This window comes from Tachyglossus aculeatus, chromosome 1 (genome assembly GCF_015852505.1).
Source record: "Tachyglossus aculeatus isolate mTacAcu1 chromosome 1, mTacAcu1.pri, whole genome shotgun sequence".
In the NCBI taxonomy this organism is placed as follows: domain Eukaryota; kingdom Metazoa; phylum Chordata; class Mammalia; order Monotremata; family Tachyglossidae; genus Tachyglossus; species Tachyglossus aculeatus.
Genome location: NC_052066.1, coordinates 273,564 through 297,149, shown reverse-complemented (window position 1 = coordinate 297,149; position 23,586 = coordinate 273,564). Strand labels below are relative to the sequence as shown.

At 50.9% G+C, this 23,586-nt stretch overlaps 1 protein-coding gene across 1 annotated transcript; it reads right to left on the bottom strand.

Annotated features, from left to right (window-relative positions):
- Positions 1–5,490: 5,490 nt before the first annotated feature.
- Positions 5,491–23,128, bottom strand: LOC119931249 (ELL-associated factor 2-like). The gene is made up of 6 exons (XM_038749859.1): positions 22,936–23,128; positions 20,328–20,422; positions 19,081–19,217; positions 12,087–12,496; positions 7,989–8,273; positions 5,491–5,776 (listed from the first exon to the last, which is right to left on the bottom strand). Exons 1-6 carry the CDS (start codon positions 23,057–23,059, stop codon positions 5,742–5,744), a joined length of 1,086 nt encoding a protein of 361 aa, XP_038605787.1. The 5' UTR covers positions 23,060–23,128; the 3' UTR covers positions 5,491–5,741.
- Between the last annotated feature and the right edge of the window lie 458 nt (positions 23,129–23,586).

Here is a 23,586-nt window from a genome sequence, read left to right as displayed (position 1 = left end):
CTGGAACGGGACGGGCTCTTTTGGGTCCCTGATGGACGGCCTATTTTGCCCGCTGCTGCACTGCTACCAGTTTGTCTGGGTCTTCACCAGGAGACTCACTTTGGTGCAAATGCCTTGGCAGCCACAGTTCTCCGAGTTTGGTTTGCCCTAGGTATCCATCCTGTTGCCAAACGGGTTACAGCCAGTTGTGCTACTTGCCAGAGCTTCAATGCTCACCCTAGTCGTCGGGTTCCCTTGGGGGGATGCCCTTGGGTCTATTCCCCTTTTGAGGGTTTGCAGGTTGATTTTGTGACACTTCCAAGGGCTGGTCATTTCCGATATTTACTGGTCATTGTTGATCACCTGACTGGGTGGATTGAGGCTTTCCCTTCCTCCTGAGCAACTGCTCTTATGGTAGTGAAAGGTAGTGAAATGCCTCTTGCGGGAAGTCATTCCCAGGTTTGGGCCACCTGCTGTTATTGATTCTGATCAAAGATCACATTTTACTGAGTCTGTTCTATCTGAAATTTATCGATCACTTGGAATCGAACGTTCTTTACATGCACCATACCATCCCCAGAGTTCAGGGAAAGTGGAATGTGCCAATCGTGAGTTGAAAACCCTTTTGGGAAAACTTTGTATGGAAACTCATCTCAAATGGCCCGAGGTTCTACCTCTCGCCCTTTATTGTCTACGATGTCACCCCCCAGGCTCCTTTAAATATATCTCCTTATGAGATGCTATTTGGTCATTCCCCATATTGGGGAAGCCTTTAAGACCCCCGACCTTCTCTGACCCTACAGGTGGGCGATGATGCCCGCCTTCTAGACTGTGAGCCTGCTGTTGGGTAGGGACTCTCTACGTGTTGCCGGCTTGTACTTCCCAAGAGCTTAGTACAGTGCTCTGCACACAGTAAGCACTCAATAAATACGATTGATTGATTGATTGATTGATTGATTGATGCCCTGCGAGCCTATGTTTTGTCTCTCCAGGCAATTCTAGCTGAGCTGCAGGCTGCTGGAATCCTCCTTCTGCGCACCCCTCTCACCTATCATCTGCATCCGTTCATCGCTGGAGATTGGGTTTGGGTTAAGCACGTGATCGGCAATGCTTCACTTAAGCCATCCTGGGAGGGGCCCTACCAGGTTCTCTTGTCTTCCTTTTCTGCAGTTCGTGTTGCTGAGCACCCCTCATGGATCCACCACTCCCAGGTGAAGCCAGCCATTTTTGATGCTTCGCCTCCTGATTGTACTCCCCTGTCGGTTTCTGCTGACTCTCAGGATTCTGAGCCACCTGCTGTCCCAGGTTTACGGCTGCGTCGAACTCCTACCGGATGGGCTTCGGTCCTGTGAGACTTCGTCTGGTTGCTTGTTTGTGTGTCTTGCCGCTGGCTTGTTTTTTGCTGTACTGTGTTTTTCAGCTTCTGAAGGCCTGCCTCTGATGTGCCTCATCTATCCTGATGCTTCTACAAACCCCTGTCCAAAGCTGAAGTCACGGACATGCAGCGCCATCTGGACGCTGTGTTTCGCTGAGGAGGGGGATTGTTGTGTGTGTCGTGTGTGTAAAGCTATGCCTGGATTTTTTTTTTGTCTTTTCCTTGTCCTATATTTTAGGCGCCGGCTTTGCGGAAGACCTCTGTTATCCCGAGGACGGTCATATGTGATCCTCCTGGAGGCCATGGCCCTCGGAAGGATCAAAGGGGGGATTGTTGTCGACTAGTGGACTTGACATGACTGACTCCATTTTGTGTATGCTGACAGTAACCCTCCATTTGTGCAGGCTAAGAGAATTTACATCCCTATTAACGAGAATTTACATCCCTATTAATGAGAATTTACATCCCTATTAACGAGAATTTACAGACCTATCTATGCAAGGCCATAGGGCAAATAACAACATCCTGCACAAGGCTGTGGGAACGGAGAACAAAGAGAATTTGTAACATCCTGCCGGTCCCAATTGAATTCCTGAAATTTCCAAATGCCCCACTCCCATGTTGCTGTAACTCAATAAAAGACATAGTGATATTGTGATCGGGGCTGCTTGTCACTCGTACCTCTCCTGGAAGATGAACGGGCAGGTAGCCACTTTCCTTCTTTACTGCTCTATCTGAACTCCGAATCATTTTTCCTATCTGCGTCACCACCCTGGGTACAAGAACCCTGCAGCCGATTTACACCGAGTTAACCTATTTTGCACCCTACTTGTCGATAACAGATGCTTATTATTATTATTATTAATAGTAATAATGGCACTTGTTAAGCACTTACTATGTGCCAGGCACTTCACTAAGCACACTGGGGTAGGTATAAGCCAATCGAGTGGGACGCAGACCTTGTCCCACGTGGGGCTCATGGTCTCAATCCCCATTTTACAGATGAGGTAACAGGCCCAGGGAAGTGAAGTGACTTTCCCAAAGTCAGACAGCAGAAAAGTGGCAGAGCCAGAATTAGAACCCATGACCTTCTTACTCTCTATCCACTTTGCCATGCTGCTCCCTAGCTACAAGGACGACAGATACGCAGTGAGGCAACCAACACGGGTGTTCCCAGAACATGCATAGCCCGGGGCAGGGCTCCAGGTAACTGAGCTCACAACCTGTCTCTGGGCTGGAACGCCCTCCCTCCTTTAATCTGACAATGACTCTCCCCAGCTTCAAAGCCTTATTGAAGGCACATCTCCCCCAAGAGGTCTTCTCTGACTAAGCCCGCTTTTCCTTTTCTTTCACTCCCTTTTCTGCCACACTGCCTTACTGTCTTTATTCATCCCCCCCATTTCAGCCCCACCGCACTTATGTTCATATCTGTAATGTATTTATTTATATTTATGTCTGTCTCTCCCAGTAGACTGTAAATTCGTTGTGGGCAGGGAATGTGTCTGTTATATTCTTATACTGTACTCTCCCAAGTGCTTAGTACAGTGCTCTGCACACAGTAAGCACTCAATAACTACAATTGACTGACTGAAACCCCTTCACTCTACAAATCTAACAGACCCCTGTTCCCCCTGTTTCAAAGCCCTCCTAATAGCCCACTTCCTGCCCAATCCTTCCGCAATTAGCTCCCCAAAAAACTCGGACCATCAACACCCACTCCCTTGGAGAAGTCATTCCCCCTCCCTGGCTTCAACTCCCACCTTTATGCGGAAGATTTCCCAATCTCCTCCAGCCCTGACCTCTCTTCTCTGCTGCTTGACATTTCCTGCTGTCTTCATTCATTCAAGCGTATTTATTGAGCCCTTACTGTGTGCAGAGCACTGTACTGAGTGCTTGGCACTGTACTGAGCACTTGCACTGTCCTAAGCGCTTGCACTGTACTTTCTCTGGATGTCCTGCAAACACCTCAAACTTAATATTCAATACACAACTCCTCACCTTCCCATTCAACCCTTTCTCCATCCTATCAATCAATCGTATTTATTGAGCGCTTACTGTGTGCAGAGCACTGTACTAAGCGCTTGGGAAGTACAAGTTGGCAACATATAGAGACAGTCCCTACCCAACAGTGGGCTCACAGTCTAAGAGGGGGATGACTATGCCATCACTGTAGACAGCACCACCATCCTTTTTGTCTCATAACCCCATCACCTTGGCATTATCCTTTACTCACCTCCCTCATTCAACCCACATATTCAATCTGCCACTAAATCCTGTCAGTTCAACCTTCACATCACTGAAATCTGCCCTTTCCATCCAAAGCATTCCCACGTTGATCCAAGCACTTATCTTACCCGGCCTTGACTCCTGCATCTGCCTCCTTGCTGACCTCCCTTGCACTTAGTACAGTGCTCTGCACATAGTAAGCGCTCAATAAATACGATTGATGATGATGATCCCCAACCCCGTTTATGTCCATTTCTTTATACTCTGCTGCTTGCCCTATCTGTAATTTATATAAATGTCAGTCTTCCCCTGGAGGCTGGAAGCTTGTTACGGGCAGGGAACGTGTCTCTCCACACTGTTGTGTTGTACCAAATGCTCAGTACAGTGCTCTGCACACAGTAAGCGCTCAATCAAGACCATCGATGGATTAATTGAGGGCAGCGAATAATGTCACTCAAGTGTTCTGCGTTGCAGACAACGGGCATTCACTAGATCGTACTATCCCTGCTCCTGCTCCTGCTCCTCAATACTAGTACAGCGCTCAGCCCCCAACGTATACTCAGCCTTCACTCCTGAATGTAGACGTAGTTGGCTCCTCGCTGCCTGAATGCCACCCGTCTCCCCTTTCCCCGCCCCCTGGTCTGGATCTGCCCCTACAAATTCCCAAAAACTCTTCCTCCCTCTGCTGTGCATTCCCTGGGCAGAGTGGGAGATTGCCCAGGGTAGAGGGCTGGGGGGCTGCTCCGGGATGCTAGGGGTTGATGGGGGGCTGCTGATGGACTAAGGCCTAGGGAGCTGCTGGGGAGCTCCTGGGGAGTTGGGGGGCTGAGGGGGCTGAAGCCCAGGGGACTGCTAGGGGGATGCCACAGGGCTTCCCAGAGAGGTACCAGGGAGCTGAGGGCCCAGGGCACTGTTGGCTGGCTGCCCGAGGCTGGCTAGAGCTTTCCTGGGGAGCTGCTGGGGGGCAGCCAGGGGGCTACTGAGGCAGATGAGACCCAGAGAGCTGTTGGGGAACTGCCAGAGGTTCCCAGGGAAATGAGCCCCAGGGGGCTGCTGGCCCTTGGTTGGAAATAACAATAATAATAATAATAATGATGGTGGTATTTTTTAAGCACTTACTATGTGCCAGGCACTATACTTGTCACTGGGGAGGATACAAGCAAATTGGATTGCGGTTCACAGTGTCAATCCCCATTTTGCAGACGAGGTAACTGAGGCCCAGAGAAGTGAAGTGACTGGCCCAAGGCCACACAGCAGACAAGTGGCAGAGGTAGGATTAGAACCCATGACCAGCTGACTCCCAGGCACATGCTCTATCATTCACTCATTCATTCAGTCGTATTTATTGAGCGCTTATTGTGTGCACCATGCTGCTTCACGTGGAGGTGGACCTTCCGGGAGAGATTCAGCCAGGCTAGGTGGAACCCAGGTGTCTCCGAAGCCCCAGGAGACCAGCCAGTGGCCCCCAACCTGGACCCTCACCACCAGCACGGTGTATTATTGTGTTGCCGACTTGTACTTCCCAAGCGCTTAGTACAGTGCTCTGCACACAGTAAGCGCTCAATAAATACGATTGATTGATTGATTGATCACGGGCCTGGGGGTCAGAAGTTTGTGGGTTCTAATTCCGCCTCTGCCACGTGTCTGCTGTGTGACCTTGGGCAAGTCAATTCACTTCTCTGTGCCTCAGTTACCTCATCTATAAAATGGGGATTGAGACAATGAGCCCTATGTGGGACAGGGACTGTGTCCAACCCCATTTGCTTATATCAGCCCCAGCACTTAGTACAGTGCCTGGCACGTAGTAAGCACTTAACAAATGCCATTATTATTATTATGGCTATTATTACCACCACCCCCCGACCTTTGCAGAGAGCTGCTTCAGCCCAAATTTCAAGTACATCAGGTAGTACAAACATAAACCAAGATTTTACTCTGAGCCCAGCAACATGGCCAAGAACCCAGGCCCAGTCCCTGGAGCCTGGAACTGGTCTCAGCCGTGCTATTCTCAGTCCCAGAGTGGGTGAAGCCTCAGTCAAAGCATGGTTTCCACAGCCCCCAGAGGGAGACCCCCGGGACCAGCGCCCTCCAAGGCTCAATCAGGATGTCGTGGCAAGGGAGTGCTTGGATTCTGGCCTCGAGGGCGGGAGGGGGCAGGGTCTCAGTAGTCGCTGTCGCTCAGCTGCGGGTCTCTTCCTACAACACAAAACAGAAACAGTTTTGAACACTCAACCCGACTCGCCCTCCCAGTACCGAGGGAGAGAAAAGCGTCTTCCCCTTGGGAACCCTCTTGCTCTTTCCCTGCTACATCCCAGAAGGGGCTGGGCCTGAGATGTATTCCCCTCAGACCAGGTCATCAGCCTCCCAAATACAGGTGACACAATCCCACCTCAAAATTCACCAGCCAACTCTTCCTCCTTTCTCAGGCCCAGGCCCCGGCCTTCCCTGGACACCTCTCAGGTAACGCTACCGACAGTGAACAATTTCACTCAGTTGATTGAGAGTCACCAAATGGGATGGCACTGACTTTTACCCTAAAAAATCCTCCGTCTTGGCCCCGGGGCTTAAAAAACCAATCGTAAAGCTATTTGCTCCACCCACAGACGTGGTCTGGAAAGGGCTGTGGACCCACTGACTTCTTTTGAACTGGCCCAACAGTCTTTTTGGTGGGTGATGTAGCTTCCTCCACCTAGCAGCCCTGAGTGGCAGGAGGAGGCAGGGGGAGGAAGGGCTTGGTGCCACTTCCCAGGATCAAGAAAGGGAGGCCCAGAGAGGTGAAGGGAGCAACCCAAGTACCCCCAACAGGCCCGAGGCGGAACCGGGACTGAAAAGCGGGCTCCCGCTGGCCGGCCCCACCCTCAGTCCTGTCCCCTGGCCAGGCGGAAGAACCCCCTCGGCCAGGCCGGCCACCTCTCAGTCTTGCATTTGTCAGGAGTGCCGACGGGAACAGCTCTGGCACAATGGAACAAATCATCTCCTTTGGGGAGATCTGGGGATCAGACCAATAGAGATGATGCTCCCGACCCGCAGTCCACCCAGGGCTACTTCTCCCAAATGGGGGACCCTAAGTCCCAAACTCTGGCAGCCAGGGCCAGCAGGCAGGGGGAAGACAGGATCTCCCTACTCTGGCAGGGAGGGTCTGCTTGAATGAAGGACAAAGCCTCTACCCGGGGGACCTTTGTGACCCAATGTTTCTGGGAGGAGGGTGGTCCCCACAGCAACTGGATTTCCAACCTGAAGGAAGGCTCAGTTGGGGGAGAATCGTTTTCCCAACTCCCCAGAACACACTCAGGAGCTGGCAGGGCCTCGTGCTCTTTCCAGAAGAACCTCCCCGGACCTGCTCGGGGCCGCCGGGGTACAACTCTCTAGGCTTGGCCGAAGGGGTGGCCGTGGTAGGCTTGGAGTAACAACGCTACCGCCCTCCAGCCCCAGACCACCTGGGCCCCTTCCCTATAGCGACAGCCTCCCGGGACACCCTGGAAACATCTTCCTAATGATAATAATAATAATAATAATGGTGGTATTTGTTATGCACTTTCTATAGTGACATAATAATAATGATGGCATTTGTTAAGCACTTACTATGTGCAAAGCACTGTTCTAAGCGCTGGGGAGGATACAAGGTGATCAGGTTGTCCCACGTGGGGCTCACAGTCTTAATCCCCATTTTACAGACAAGGTAACTGAGGCACAGAGAAGCTAAGTGACTTGCCCAAGGTCACACAGCTGACAATTGGCAGAGCGGGGATTTGAACCCATGACCTCTGACTCCCAAGCCCGTGCTCTTTCCACTGAGCTACTCAGTGCACCCTGTAAACCGCAAGGGCTTAGTACAGTGCTGTGCACACAGTAAGCGCTCAATAAATACAATTGAATGAATGAATAAACCTCTTCCTAAAAATAATAATAATTGTGGTATTTGTTAAGCACTTTCTAAGTGCCAGGCACTGACTTAAATGCTGGGGTAGATACAGGCAAATTGGGTTGGACACAGTCCCCGTCCCACATGGGGCTCAGAGTCTTAACCACCATTTTACAGATGAGGTAACTGAGGACCCAAGAAGTGAAGTGACTTGCCCAAGGTCACAGGGCAGACAAATAGCAGAGGCAGTACTAGAACTCAGGTCCTTCTGCCTCCCGGGCCTGTGCTCTATCCACTAGGTCACGCTGCTTGATATTGCTGGAACCACCCAAGTGCTCACTCTGTACCACATACTGTGCTGAGAGCAGGGTGGATTTGGACCCGGCCTTGTCTCCCACTGGGTGGGCCCCATGAAGTGATGCCTTGCACCGTCATGCTCCGCATGGGGGTGGCACCTGACCCATCCCAGTAGTCCCCCGTCTCCGGGGAGAGCTGCGGTGGTGCCCCGCGGGCACAGGCCATGCCCTCGGGAAGACGGGAACTCACGGAGCTCGGGTGTGGCCGAACTCCCGTCCCCCTGGCACCGGCTCCAGTAAGGGTCCGGGTCAGAGTTCAGGTCCGGGACTCTGCGGCATGGCAGCGGGGGCGGGGGGCGCCGCTGCTGTGGGAACCGGACCGGGCTGGAGTGCGGCGGCAGGGCCTCCTCATCCTCAGAGCTGCTGGCCCCACCGTCTTCACTGGTCGAGCCCGACGGCGACGGGCTCCTGCAGTCCGACCAAGACGAGCTGTCCGAGTTCCCCTGGTCCGTCATGCTCGCCTCCACCATCAGTTCTGCAGGGAACACAGAACGACCGACTGACGGGCTGACTGACGGACAGATGGACTTCAACCGGGAACCCAAGCAGTGAGCGCTTCTGGCTCTCGTGGTTTAAAGCTGGAGCTGGGGCGGGGCCTGAGTGGGGGACAGGGAGGGGGGCCTGAACCCACCTTCCCACCCGCTTTCATGGACAGTAAGCTCCTCCATGAGATTGTAAGCCCCTGAGGGCAGGTGGATTGCTTCTAGTGTCCACTCCCCGGCATTTGGCACCAGGCAGTGCACTCACTAGGTGCCCTGCGCTGGCTGACCCATGGATTGACTGACCGGTCACCTCGCTGGCTGAGCAATTGGCTGATTGGCCAAGTGACCTACTGGGTGTCTGACGGGCAGAGAGACAGTTGGTTAGCTGACCCACATGAGGGAACCACATTTTACCAGTTCCTTCACAGTGCCGCATAATCCTGGGACTGGGGCTGGGTTAGGGCAGGATCAGAGCTGGACTGGGCCTGGGCTAGGGCAGGAATGGGGCTGGACTGGGATTGGACCGGGGCTTTATTGGGGCTGGACTGCAGCTGGACTTGGGGTAGACTGGAGCAGGACTAACAACCTGGGCTGACAATTCATTTTTCCCCAGCCCTATTGTTCCCTGGCCTGGAGCCCATCCCGCTCCAGTCTTGCGCTCTCCCCTGATTTGAGGCCTTCCTGGATCCGAAGAAGCCTTCCAGTGATTCCCAGTAGCCCTGAGGGCATTGTCCGACAGCCAACCGGCTACCTCTAGTGTCAGCTCTCAGGCTGCTCAGTACATTCTTCTGGGTTTTATGGATTTCGCTGCCTTCCTCCCCTGCTTCCCAGTTTTCTCCTAAGAGGATGTCCCCCACCGGCTGTCTAAATCCCCCCCACCCAGCTGGGACTCTGACCCTCCCTTATTCCTGCCTCCTTAAATCGCTAGCCGCCCCCACCCCCTTGCCCCCAGCCACCACCTGTCTGCCATTTCCAACCTCTCACTGGCAGCCAGCTCCTTTCCAGTCTGGCTCCAAGTCAGCGTGGGTCTCTTCTACAGTACAACAGGTCTCTCTCTCTTCTCTCTCTCTCCCCCCCCCCCCACCCCCCTTTCCCTTTCTTTCTCTCTTCTCTCTCCTCTTCTCCTCCTCTCCCACAGGGACATCCCTGCTCCAGAGGGCAACCTTGGAGTTCCAGCTAGTTCTTCCCAGACCTCCTCCGACGCCGGGGACCACCCTACCCTCCTCCTCCAAGTGCTCTCAGGCCTCAGTTTGGTGGACCCTCCCTCTCCCATGGCCCCTGCTCAGTCTCATTCACCGACACTTCTTCCTTCTCTCACCCTTTTAATGATAATAGTTATGGTATTTGGTAAGCGCTTACTATGTGCCAGGCACTGTACTAAGCACTGGAGTGGATACAAGCAAGCTGAGTTGGACACACTCCCTGTCCTGCACAGGGCTCACAATCTTATTCCTGGTTTTATAGATCAATCAATCAATAATATTTATTAAGCGCTTACTGTGTGCAGAGCACTGTACTAAGCGCTTGGGAAGTCCAAGTTGGCAACATATAGACAGTCCCTACCCAACAGTGGGCTCACAGTCTAAAAGTGGGAGACAGAGAACAAAACCAAACACACTAACAAAATAAAATAAATAGAATAGATATGTACAAGTAAAATAAATAAATAGAGTAATAAATATGTACAGACATATTCAGTTAACTGCTCTTGGCCTCGGTTACCTCATCTGTAAAATGGGGATTAAGAATGCACTATGTGGGACAGGGGCTGTGTCCAACCTGATTGACTTGTAATAATAATAATAATGATGGCATTTATTAAGCGCTTACTATGTGCAAAGCACTGTTCTAAGCGCTGGGGAGGTTACAAGGTGATCAGGTTGTCCCACAGGGGGCTCACAGTCTTCATCCCCATTTTACAGATGAGGGAACTGAGGCCCGGAGAAGTTAAGTGATTTGCCCAAAGTCACACAGCTGACATTTGGCGGAGCCGGGATTTGAACCCATGACCTCTGACTCCAAAGCCCGGGCTCTTCTCCACTGAGCCACGCTGCTTCTCATAAGCCATGCTGCTTCTCACCCACTCCAGTGCTTGGCACATAGTAAGTGGTTAACAAGTACCATAATTATCATAATTATTATTAATGTTAACTCCATACCTTCCCATCCAAACCCTGTCCACCTCCTGACTTTTCCATCACTGTAGATGGCACTACCATCCTTCCTGCCTCACAAGCACGTAATCTTGGCATTATCCTTGACTCCCCCCTCTCATTCAGGCCACATGTTCTATCCATCACTAAATCCCATTGGTTCAACCCTCACAACATCACTAAAATCTATCCTTTCCTCTCTACCCAAACTGCTAGCACATTAATCACTCAAAAATCTCCAGTGGCTACCAATCAACCTATGCATCAGGCAGAAACTCCTCACCCTCGGCCTCAGGGCTGTCCATCACCTCGCCCCCTCCTACCTCACCTCCCTTCTCTCCTTGTCCAGCCCACCCCGCACCCTCTGCTCCTCCGCCGCTAATCTCCTCACCGTGCCTCATTCTCGCCTGTCCCACCGTCAACCCCCAGCCCACGTTATCCCCCTGGCCTGGAATGCCCTCCCTCCCAACATCTGCCAAGCTAGCTCTCTTCCTCCCTTCAAGGCCCTACTGAGAGCTCACCTCCTCCAGGAGGCCTTCCCAGACTGAGCCCCCTCCTTCCTGTCCCCCTCCTCCCCCTCTTCATCCCCCCACCTTACCTCCTTCTCTTCCCCACAGCACCTGTATATATGTATATATGTTTGTACGTATTTATTACTCTATTTATTTTACTTGTACATATCTATTCTATTTATTTTATTTTGTTAATATGTTTTGTTTTGTTCTCTGTCTCCCCCTTCTAGACTGTGAGCCCACTGTTGGGTAGGGACCGTCTCTATGTGTTGCCAACTTGTACTTCCCAAGTGCTTAGTACAGTGCTCTGCACACAGTAAGCACTCAATAAATACGATTGATTGATTGATTGATTGATTGATTGATTGATTAATCCAAGCACCTATCCTACCCCTCCTTGATTACTGTATCAGCCTTCTTATTGACCTCCCGGCCTCCTGTCTCTCCCCACCCTGGCTGCAGTTGGGGAGGGGCTCCCTATCCTCATTAGGGAGGGGCCGGGACCTAGTGTCCACGTACCTCTTTTTTCTCTCAACTGGAAGCTCGCTGTGGGCAGGGAACATGTCTGCTAACTCTTATTAAAGGCACATCTGCTCCAAGAAGCCTTCTGTGACTGAGCCCTCCTCTCCTCTTCTCCCACTCCCTTCTGCATCACTCTTACTTGCTCGTTCATTCATCCTTCCTCCCATCCCCACAGCACATATGTATATATCTGTAATTTCTGTATTTACTTATTTATATTAATAGCCGTCTCCCCCTCTAGACTTTGAGCTCACTGTGGGCAGGACGATGTCTGTTTGTGGTTCTATTATACTCTCCCAAGAGCTTAGTGCAGTGCTTTGCACACAGTAAGCACTCAATCAATATGACTGAATGAATGAACGAATGACTCTACTGTACTAGACTCTCCCAAGTGCTTAGTACAGAGGAGCTCTGCACCGGGTAAATGCTCAATAAACATCATTGATTGGTTGATCTTTTTTGAGCCCAAAGGCAGAGGCTTCTTATTCCTGCTCCTCCTCCACTATCATGGGGCCCACCAGACACTCACTCCTCCAGGCCCCAGGGTTTCTGCCTCTCACTATCTTGAAAAAGTTAGGAAAAGTACTGAGCACATTAAGGTCTATGGGCTTCATTTTACCTCTTTCAATATCTTCAGCATCATCCAGGGGAGATGCTGGAGACCCTTTCTCCTGGTGGGAATACATTTTTTCACCGTACTGAGTCTCGCAGATACTTTGGATTTCCTGCTGTTGTAGTAGCTGCTGCTGCTGCTGCTGCTGCATTTTTTGCTGTTGCAGTAGCAGCTGCTGCATTTGTTGCTGCTGCTGGTGCATTTGTTGCTGCCAACGGTACATTTCCTGCTGCTGCAGTAGTTGCTGCTGGTGGGCCATTTCCTCCTGCTGCAGATGGCACATTTCCTGATGCGGCACTAGCCGTTGCTGCATTTCCTGTTCCTGGGGCTGCCGCTGAGGATGATGGTGGTGGTGGTGGTGGTGGTGGTTGTGGAAGTGAATGATCTGAGACTGAACCTGGCTGATCTCTTCGGTTCTGCAGTCAAGGACAGGGTGGTCCAAATGATTATGTGGCACCCAAATGTGGGCATGGCCAGAGCAATGAGGCTGACCCACAGTGCCCTACGCCTCTTGCTCCCACCCGTCACCCACAGACCTCCTGGGGAACTCCAAGCCCCTAACCCTAACCCTGGCCCAAAACCACAGTGAGGAGAAGCTCTGCTAACGCCAAACTGCTCACTGGACCTCGATGTCGTCCATCTCGCCACAGTCCCCTCGCCCAGGTCCTCCCCAGAACTCCTTTCCTCCCCCTTCATATATGACAGACCACCACTCTCCCCACTTTCACAGCCCTCCTAAAATCTCATCTCCTCCAAGAGGCCTCCCTTGACTGAGTCATTTCCCCATCCTATTCACCCTCCCATCTGTGCCTCTTGTGCATTTGGGCATTACTTCTTAAAGCACTCAGATACCCACCCCATCCCCAGGCCCCCAGCCCTTATGTCCACATCCTTATCCCCTACTATTACCCCTATCCCTGATCTATTTTAATGTCTGCCTCCCTCTATAGACCCTGAACTCCTTGTGGGCAGGGATCCTGACTGCCAATTATATTGCACAGTGCTTTCCCAAGCACTTAATACAGTGCTTTGCCCACAGTAAGGGCTCAGTAAATACCCTTGATTGATTATTTGATTGATGAAGAGTGAGTAATGCCACAACTACGGTCAGTAGCAGTGGTAGTAAAGGTGTTAGGTGAGCGTCCCCTGGGGCAGCACATTTTACTAAGCCCTGGGAAAGGTCAAAACAAGCAAGCAGCACATTCCCTGCTCATGGAGAATAAAGTAAACTAAAATAAAATAAGGTAATCAAAGGAAGCGTTGGAACATACTATTAAATAAATGCACATACGCCTAGAGGGCTGGGTATGACTTTGGGCAAGTCACTTCACTTCTCTGTGCCTAAAGTCCCTCATCTGTAAATGGGGATTCAATCCCTGCTACTACTATTATTATGTTATTTATCAAATGCTTACTATACGCCAGGCACTGCATTAAGAGCTGGGGTGGATACAAGCAAATCGGGTGGGACGCAGTCCTTGTTCTAAGTGGGGCTCCCAGTTTCAATCTCCATTTTACAGATGAGGTAACTGAGGCCCAGAGAAGCGAAGTGACTTGCCCAGGGTCACACAGCAGACAGGTGGCAGAGCTGGGATTAGAACCCATGACCTTCTGACTCCCAGGTTCGTACTCTATCCACTGCGCCTTGCGGCTTCTCCCTCTTATTTAGACTGCTAGACCCACGTGGGACAGGGACTGTGACAGACCTGAGTAGCTTGCATCTATTCCAGGGCTTAGAAGGGTGCTAGACTCTCAGTAACTGCTTATATATATATATATATATATATATATATATATATATATATATATATATATAAGCTATATATAAGCTATATATATGTATATAGCTATAATTCTATTTACTTACATTGATGCCTGTTTCCTTGGTTTGATGCGTGTCTTCCCCCCTCTAGACTTTAAGCTCATTGTGGGCAGGGATTGTCTCTCTCTAATTGCTGTATTGTACTTTCCAAGCACTTACTACAGTGCTCTGCACATAGTAAGTGCTCAATAAATAAGACTGAATGAACTGAGTGAAATACCACGGTTATTACAGTGTGAGCCCCCCTCTAGACTATAAGCCTGTTGCGGGCAGGGATTGTCTCTCTTTATTGAGAAGCAGCGTGCCTCAGTGGAAAGTTTGGGCAAGTCACTTAACTTCTCTGTGTCTCAGTTACCTCATCTGTAAAATGGGGATTAAAACTGTAAGCCCCCCGTGGGACAACCTGATCACCTTGTAACCTCCCCAGCGCTTAGAACAGTGCTTTGCACATAGTAAGTGCTTAACAAATATCATTATTATTATTATTGTATTGTACCTTCCAAGTGCTTAGTACAGTGCTCTGCACACATTAAGCACTCAATAAGCACAGTTTGTACATGTTTGTACATATTAATTACTCTATTTCTTTATTTTACTTGTACATATTTATTCTATTTATTTTATTTTGTTAATATGTTTTGTTTTGTTGTCTGTCTCCCCCTTCTAGACTGTGAGCCCACTGTTGGGTAGGGACCGTCTCTACATGTTGCCGACTTGTATTTCCCAAGCGCTTAGTACAGTGCTCTGCATGCAGTAAACGCTCAATAAACATGATTGAAAGAATGAATAAATGTGAATAGAATGAATGAATGAATGAATGAATGAATGAATGAATGAATGAACCAAATTGCTGGGGAGGGCTGAAAGGTTTATATGACTGGAGATCCTGGGAATTCTTCAGAAAAGGAGTGTCAGAGGAGGTGGGACTCGGGAGGGTGTGGAAGGCGGCTGATTGGGAGAGAGAGGGAGTTCCAGGCCAGGGGAACATCAGGACTGAGGCGACACGGGGCCGGCAGAGTTGAGAGCAAGGTTCATTTAGAAAGTAAGCCAGGGAGGAGCAGAGGGAGACAGTGTGTTGGGGGACAGCGGGAGAAGAGATCCAAGAGGTGAGGTGAGGTCAGATGGAGGAAGAAGGCCGTCAGGCCAGCTGTGAGGAGATTCTGCTTGGTGACGGGGAGCACGGGGAGGTTTTGAGGAGCTGGAGTTGGAGGTTTGGAGGAGACGAGAGAAGGAGGCCGAATGACACTTCGGGATGATGATCCGTGCAGCAGCAGCAGCAGCATTCATTCATTCATTCGTTCATTCATTCATTCTTATTAATAATAATGATGGCATTTATTAAGCACTTACTATGTGCAAAGCACTGTTCTAAGCACTGGATAACAATGACATTTGTTAAGCGCTTACTCTGTGCCAAGCACTGTTCTAAGCGCTGGGGGATACGAGGTAATCAAGTTGTCCCTCGTGGGGCTCACAGTCTTAATCCCCATTTTACAGATGAGGTAACTGAGGCCCAGAGAAGTTAAGTGACTTGCCCAAAGTCACACAGCAGAAAAGTGGCGGAGCCAGGATTAGAACCTATGACCTCCGACTCCCAAGCCCAGGATCTTTCCTCTGAGCCACGATTTATTGAGTGCTTACTGTGTGCAGAGCACTGTACTAAGTGCTTAGAAGGTACAATACAGCAATAAAGAGAGACAATCCCTGCTTGCAACAGGCTCATAGTCTTGGGGGGCGGGGAGGGAGGAGTCAGACATCAATACAAGTAAACTGACGTCAATATAAATGAATTGAATTATATATATATATATATATATATATATATATACATAACTGCTGTTGGGAGGGGAGAGGCGGGAAGAGCAGCAGCAGCAGCAGCATGAATTAAAAAGGGGAGGAAGGAGAGGCTGGAGAGACTTTAAGCTTCCTTGCTGATCTCCCTGCTTCCATTCTCACCCCTCTCCTGCAACCACACTGATCCAAGCCTTTATCATTTCTCCCCCTGACGACAGCATCACCCTCCACGTTTACCTTCCTGCCTCCAGCCTCTCCCCTCTCCAGCTACCATAATGATCCAACCACTCAGCTTCAAGGCTGTCCATCCCCTCGCCCCCTCCTCCCTCACCTCCCTTCTGTCCTTCTCCAGCCCAGCCCGCACCCTCCGCTCCTCCGCCGCTAATCTCCTCACCGTTTGGCCTCGTTCTCGCCCGTCCCGCCATCGACCCCCAGCCCACGTCCTCCCCCGGGCCTGGAATGCCCTCCCTCTGCCCCTCCGCCAAGCTAGCTCTCTTCCTCCCTTCAAGGCCCTGCTGAGAGCTCACCTCCTCCAGGAGGCCTTTCCAGACTGAGCCCCTTCCTTCCTCTCCCCCTCGTCCCCCTCTCCATCTCCCCCATCTTTCCTCCTTCCCTTCCCCACAGCACCTGTATATATGTATATATGTCTGTACATATTTATTACTCTATTTATTTATTTATCTATCTGTACATATCTATTCTATTTATTTTATTTTGTTAGTATGCTTGGTTTTGCTCTCTGTCTCCCCCTTCTAGACTGTGAGCCCGCTGTTGGGTAGGGACTGTCTCTTTGTGTTGGCGACTTGTACTTCCCAAGCGCTTAGTACAGTGCTCTGCACACAGTAAGCACTCAATAAATATGATTGATTGATTGATTGATTGATTTCCTGCCTTGATTACTCCATCAGCCTCCTTGGTAACCTCCCTCCTTCCTGTCTCTCCCCACTCCGGTCCATGTTTTACTCTGCTGCCTGGATCATTTTTCTGCAAAACCGCTCAGTCCACTTCTCCCCACTCCTCAAGAACTTCCAATGATTGCCCACCCACCTCCACCTCAAACAGAAACTCCTCGCCATCGGCTTTAAAGCACTCAATCACCTTGCCACCTCCTACCTTACCTCCCTGATTTCCTACTAATAATAATGATGGCATTTATTAAGCACTTACTATGTGCAAAGCACTGTTCTAAGCGCTGGGGAGGTTACAAGGTGATCAGATTGTCCCACGGGGGGCTCACAGTCTTAATCCCCATTTTACAGATGAGGGAACTGAGGCACAGAGAAGTTAAGTGACTTGCCCAAAGTCACACGGCTGACAATTGGCGGAGTAGGGATTTGAACCCCTGACCTCTGACTCTAAAGCCCGGTCTCTTTCCACTGAGCCACGCTGCTTCCTTATTACAACCCAGTGCACATGCTCTGCTCCTCTAATGCAACCTACTCATTGATTGAATCTCAATGCACATATACTTAAGCTCTGTTGCTTTCCCCTACCTGTAATTTATGTAATTTAGCTAGCTCTCTTCCTCCCTTCAAGGCCCTACTGAGAGCTCACCTCCTCCAGGAGGCCTTCCCAGACTGAGCCCCTTCCTTCCTCTCCCCCTCGTCCTCCTCTCCATCCCCCCCATCTTATCTCTTTCCCTTCCCCACAGCGCCTGTATATATGTATATGTCTGTACATATTTATTACTCTATTTATTTATTTTACTTGTACATATCTATTCTATTTATTTTATTTTGTTAGTATGTTTGGTTTTGTTCTCTGTCTCCCCCTTTTAGACTGTGAGCCCACTGTTGGGTAGGGACCGTCTCTATATGTTTCCATCTTGTACTTCCCAAGCGCTTAGTACAGTGCTCTGCACACAGTAAGCGCTCAATAAATACGATTGATTGATTTATTACACACTACGTGCAAAGCACTGTTCTAAGCGCTGACTTGCCAACCTTCTCACTGTACCTCAGTCTCATCTAGGAGAAGCAGCGTGGCTCAGTGGAAAGAGCCTGGGCTTTGGAGTCAGAGGTCATGGGTTCAAATCCTGACTCAGCCAACTGTCAGCTATGTGACTTTGGGCAAGTCACTTCACTTCTCTGTGCCTCAGTTGCCTCATCTGTAAAATGGGGATTAAAAACTGAGAGCCCCCCCCGCCCCCACGGGACAACCTGATCACCTTGCAACCTCCCAGCGCTTAGAACTACTATATGCTTTGCACATAGTAAGCACTAACAAATACCATCATTATTATTATTATTACCTGTCTCGCCACCAACCTCTCGCCCACTTCCTACCTCTGGCCTCCTTCCCTTCCCCTGCATATACGTATATATGTTTGTACGGATTAATTACTCTATTTATTTATTTATTTTACTTGTACATATCTATTCTATTCTATTTATTTTATTTTGTTAATATGTTTTGTTTTGTTCTCTGTCTCCCCCTTCTAGACTGTGAGCCCACTGTTGGGTAGGGACCGTCTCTATATGTTGCCAGCATGTACTTCCCAAGCGCTTAGCACAGTGCTCTGCACACAGTAAGCACTCAATAAATACGATTGAATGAATGAATGAATGAATGTGCAAAATTTGGCTCTGCCTTGTATCCCTCATTAGAATGTAAGCTCCCTAAGGCCAGGGACCCTGCCCTCCGCTCTTACTGAGCCTTCCCAACCAACCCAATCAGTCAATATGCGGTATTTTTTTAAGTGCTTCCTGGGTGCAGAGCACTGACCTAAACACTTGGGAGAATCCAATAAGATAGAAATGGCAAACACATTCCCTGCCCACAAGGAGCTTCCAGTCTAGAGTTGGAGAAGCAGTCGAAGAAGCAGCATGGTGTAGTGGATAGAGCACAGGGCTGGGAGTCAGAGGTATAGGTGCTAATCCCGTCTCTGCCATCATCATCATCATCATCATCATCATCAATCATATTTATTGAGCGCTTACTATGTGCAGAGCACTGTACTAAGCGCTTGGGAAGTACAAATTGGCAACATATAGAGACAGTCCCTACCCAACAGTGGGCTAACAGTGTAAAAGGGGGAGACAGAGAACAAAACCAAACATACTAACAAAATAAAATAAATAGAATAGCTATGTACAAGCTATTGTCTGCACTTGTCTGCTGTGTGACCTTGGGCAAGTCACTTTACTTCACTGGGCCTCAGTACCCTCATCTGTAAAATGGGGTTTGACACTGTGAGCCCCACATGGGACGGGACTGTCTCCAACCTGATTTGCTTGTATCTACCCTAGCACTTAGGTCAGTGCCCAGCACATAGTAAGTGTCTAATAAATGCCATAAATATTATTATTATTAGAGGGGCAGGTGGAAGCACAGGCTGAGGGCCCCGGGGGTCCAGGGCAGGGCCAGGGGGAGGGCAGCCCTGACCTGATTTTCTTCACAGAGATGTTACCACTCAGCTTCTCCAGGATACATTCCCCATTATCGTGGTTAAGGATGAGGATGCAGTCCCTCGGGTACGACTTCTTGGAGCCTTTGAAAATGGTGAAGGGCAGGACTGACCCCTGCGCAGATGGGAACAAAACACCAGGCAAATGGGCTTCCTCCTCCGTGGGCCGCTGGACCCGGTCCACAGCCAGAGAGGCTTGATCTGAGCCTTGTTCCAGACACAAACCCGGAGGTCTGGACCCCCAGGCCCGCCGCTCGGCTTACCTCAGCAGCTCCCCCATGGTCACAGTGCCCCGGGTCCTTGGTCATTAGCCCCGCTGACCCTTAACCTTCTTGGTGCCCCCCACCCACTCTCATCTGTCCCCTCTGGACACCCGGCAGGGATTCTCCGTCCTCACGGCCCCAGGGTCGGGCCCCCTCCTCCTGGCCTGGGCTTGGCTAGGCTCCCTCTGACATCACCACAAGGCGAGTGACTGACAGCCCGCGCCAAAGAGCTTTCCCCCCGGGGGTCCCAAGGAGGGAGCGGCTTCTTTGGTCTAGAACCCTCCCTGACTGTGCCCCCTGCCCCCACCCAGAGCTCCCACACTGCCGCCAACTGTGCCGCCGGCTCAGAACAGTGGCTTCAGCCACAGAGGCTGCCCTGCCAGAACCACTGGCTCCCAGTGGACATCCATCCATCCATCCACCATCCATCCATTCACTTACGGCTTACACTTGCGGGCTTACTGGTATCAGCCCGCAAAGCTTACTGCCGTGGCATCAATCAGTGGGGGAGGTGGCCTCTTGCTGCAAGGGCCAGGTGGACAGACAGATGGATGGACGGATGGCTCACACCTCTCGGGGATCCCCAAAAGGCTTGTGGGAGGCACAGGTCACAGGATAAAAGGTCCCCATCCACAGAAGGCTGATGAAGGGTTTGGCTTGGCAAACTGGTGGTCGTGGGAGGGGCTGCTCCGCCTGTCCTCAGGAGAGTGAGCTGGGCGATGGGCGGTGTGGGGATGCTCAGTGGGCAGCTGCTCAAGCGCTTAGTACAATGCTCTGCACATAGTGAGCACTCAATAAATACGATTGATGATGCTCTCTGTGTCCCGGGAGAGGCTGCCCGGCTCCCGGACTACATCTCCGTGCCACAGGAGAGACTTCCGGCTACCAGACCACATCCCCTTGGGAAGGCCCAGAACCTGCTCTCTGGGAATCGGAAGGCCTGGGCTGGAGCCTCGGCTCACCTCAATGTTCGGGAGTGCAATCGTTACTTCCTCCCCTCTACCCAACTGTAGGTAGCCCTCAGAAGATATGTCGATGGACGCCGGCTTGAAGTCATCTGAAAATATATGACACATTATTCGTCTACCCGGACTGTCTGTCTACTCCTTGCGACTGCTCGTCGTGGGCAGGGAATGCGTTTACGTACTCTGTTGTATTCTCCCAAGCGCTCAATACAATGCTCTGCACAGAGTAAGTGCGGAGTAAATACCATTGATTGATTGATTGAGAAAAAATGATTCCAGGGCAAAAGTCAGACGATCCACCCTGCTCTGACGGGTCTACCCTGCACAGCTCCAGTACTCGAGCAGTTCAAAATCACCAGCAAACCCCAGCACTTATGCCCTTTTTTATTTCCATCCTGAGCACTTTTGTATATATCTATCTATCTATCTATATATAGATAGATAGATAGATAGATAGATAGATAGATATGCCTCAATGGTGCACTCAATTATTTGACTTTAAACAAAATTGTATTTGTTAAGCACAAATACAATTGTGCACCAGGAACTGTACTAAGTGCCGGGGAAGATACAAACTAATCAGATTGGACACAGTCTACGTATCACAAGGTGGGGTCACAATCTTTATCTCCATTTTACTGATGAGGGAACTGAGGCCAAGAGAAGCCACGTGACTTGTACAGAAACGCACTGGGCATGTCACTCCCCTCCTCAAAAACCTCCAGTGGCTGCCTGTCAACCTACGAATCAAGCAAAAACTCCTCACCCTCGGCTTCAAGGTTCTCCATCACTTCGCCCCCTCCTACCTCACTGCCAAACTAGCTCTCTTCCTCCCTTCAAAGCCCTACTGAGAGCTCACCTCCTCCAGGCGGCCTTCCCACACTGAGCCCCCTTTTTCCTCTCCTCCTCCACATCCCCCCGCCTCTCTACCTCCTTCCTCTACCCAAAGCCCTTGTATATATTTGTACAGATTTATTACCCTATTTATTTTACTTGCATATATTTACTATTCTATTTATTTTATTAATGATGTGCAAATAGCTATAATTCTATTTATTCTGACGATTTTGACACCTGTCTACATGTTTTGTTTTGTTGTCTGTCTCCCCCTTCTAGACTGTGAGCCCATTATTGGATAAGGACCATCTCCATATGTTGCCGACTTGTACTTCCCAAGTGCTTAGTACAGTGCTCTGCACACAGTAAGCGCTCAATAAATATGATTGAATGAATGAATGAATCGCTTGTCCAGGGTCATACAGCATTGAACGTTTACTGGGTGCAGAGCACTGTACTGGGCACTTGGGAGGCATGATACAATAGAGTTGGCAGACACGTTCCCTACCCTCCAATCAATCAATCAATCAATCGTATTTATTTAGGGTTTACTAATGCTGAGCACTGTACTGAGCACTGTGTCCGAGCACTATACTGAGCTCTTGGGAGGTACAACAGAGTGGGTAGACCCGTTTTCTGCCCTTGGTGAGCTTCCGGTGTGGAGGGGGCCTCTCGAAGTCCTCAGTCCAGCTCAGTCGATGCTCAGTACATAGGGTGAGGGCTGATGTAGCGCTTGCCCTCCCGCCCACCCCCGACCTCCGAAGCCCCGTGGGAGTAGCTGCCGCCTGTGGGATGGGCCGGGGTCCCCGGGGAGATGATGATGATATTCGTTAGGCATTTACTATGTGCCAAGCACTGTTCTAAGTGCTGGGGTACCTCAGTGGAAAAAGCCTGGACTTTGGAGTCAGAGGTCATGCATTCAAATTCAGGCTCCGCCAATTGTCAGCTGTGTGACTTTGGGCAAGTCACTTAATAAAAATAATAAATAATAATAATAATGGCATTTATTAAGTGATTACTATGTGCAAAGCACTGTTCTAAGCGCTGGGGAGGTTACAAGGTGATCAGGTTGTCCCACGGGGCCCAGTCTTCATCCCCATTTTCCAGATGAGGTAACTGAGGCCCAGAGAAGTGAAGTGACTTGCCCAAAGTCACACAGCTGACAATTGGCTTCTCCGGTCCTCAGTCACCTCATCTGACAAATGGGGATTAAGACTGTGAGCCCCCCGTGGGACAACCTGATCACCTTGTAACCTCCCCAGCGCTTCGACGGGGCTTAATACAAGGTAATTAGGTTATCCCACGTGGGGCTCACAGTCTTAATCCCCATTTTCCAGACAAGGTCACTGAGGCCCAGAGAGGTGAAGTGACCTGCCCAAAGTCACACAGCTGCCAAGTGGCGGAGGAGGGATTAGAACCGACAACCTCTGACGCCCGGGGGCGGGGCTCTTTCCACTAAGCAGCAGCATGAGAAGCAGCGTGGCTCAGTGGGAAAGAGCCCGGGCTTTGGAGTCAGAGGTCATGGGTTCAGGTCCTGGCTCCGCCACTTGTCAGCTGTGTGACTGTGGGCAAGTCACTTCACTTCTCTGCGCCTCAGTTCCCTCATCTGTAAAATGGGGATGAAGACTGTGAGCCCCACGTGGGACAACCTGATCACCTTGTATTCCCCCCAGCGCTTAGAACAGTGCTTTGCACATAGTAAGCGCTTAATAAATGCCATTATTATTATTATTATTATTATTAAGCCGCGCCCGGGATGGTCCCTCACAGTGCACGGTGTGGAAGGCGCAGCTTGGCCTCCGCCGAAAGGTCTCTCCCAGCTTGAGGACCCGCGGGCGGCCTTCCAGGGGCGGGGTCCCCGCCTCCTCGGGCGGCTGCCTCTTCATCCTCATCTCCGGCCTGAGGCCCGGCCGCCGGCAGCACCGATGCCCAACGGGCTCCGCCCCGCGGTTGCCGGGGAGATGGGAGATGGAAGATGCGCAACAATCTGCCGCCGCCCATTGGCTCCCGCCCGCCTCTGGGTTGCCGGGGAGATGGACCGCTCGGCTCTGCGCGCCTGCGCAGCAATCTGCCACCGCCCATTGGCTCCCGCCCGCCTCTGGGTTGCCGTGGAGATGGGCCTCTCGGCTCTGCGCGCCTGCGCAACAATCTGCCACCGCCCATTGGCTCCCGCCCGCCTCTGGGTTGCCGGGGAGATGGACCGCTCGGCTCTGCGCGCCTGCGCAACAATCTGCCACCGCCCATTGGCTCCCGCCCGCCTCCGGGTTGCCGGGGAGATGGACCGCTCGGCTCTTCGCGCGCGCGTTGATTGGCTCCCGGCGGAGGCGCTGTGCGCATGCGCGCCACGGCCCGTCCGCCTCCCGACTCGGGACCAGGACGGGTGAGGCCCGGGCGGGCGCGGCGGTTCGCACGCACGTAC

Bases quoted from the DNA above. Each gene is read 5' to 3' on its own strand.
- LOC119931249 (XM_038749859.1), bottom strand. From the start codon at position 23,059: ATGAGGATGAAGAGGCAGCCGCCCGAGGAGGCGGGGACCCCGCCCCTG. The intron at 20,423-22,935 runs GTGAGGGACCAT...ATATATTTTCAG, and splicing joins CGCCTTCCACACCGTGCACT to ATGACTTCAAGCCGGCGTCC. The intron at 8,274-12,086 runs GTAAAATGAAGC...TGTTCCCTGCAG, and splicing joins TGCTGAAGATATTGAAAGAG to AACTGATGGTGGAGGCGAGC.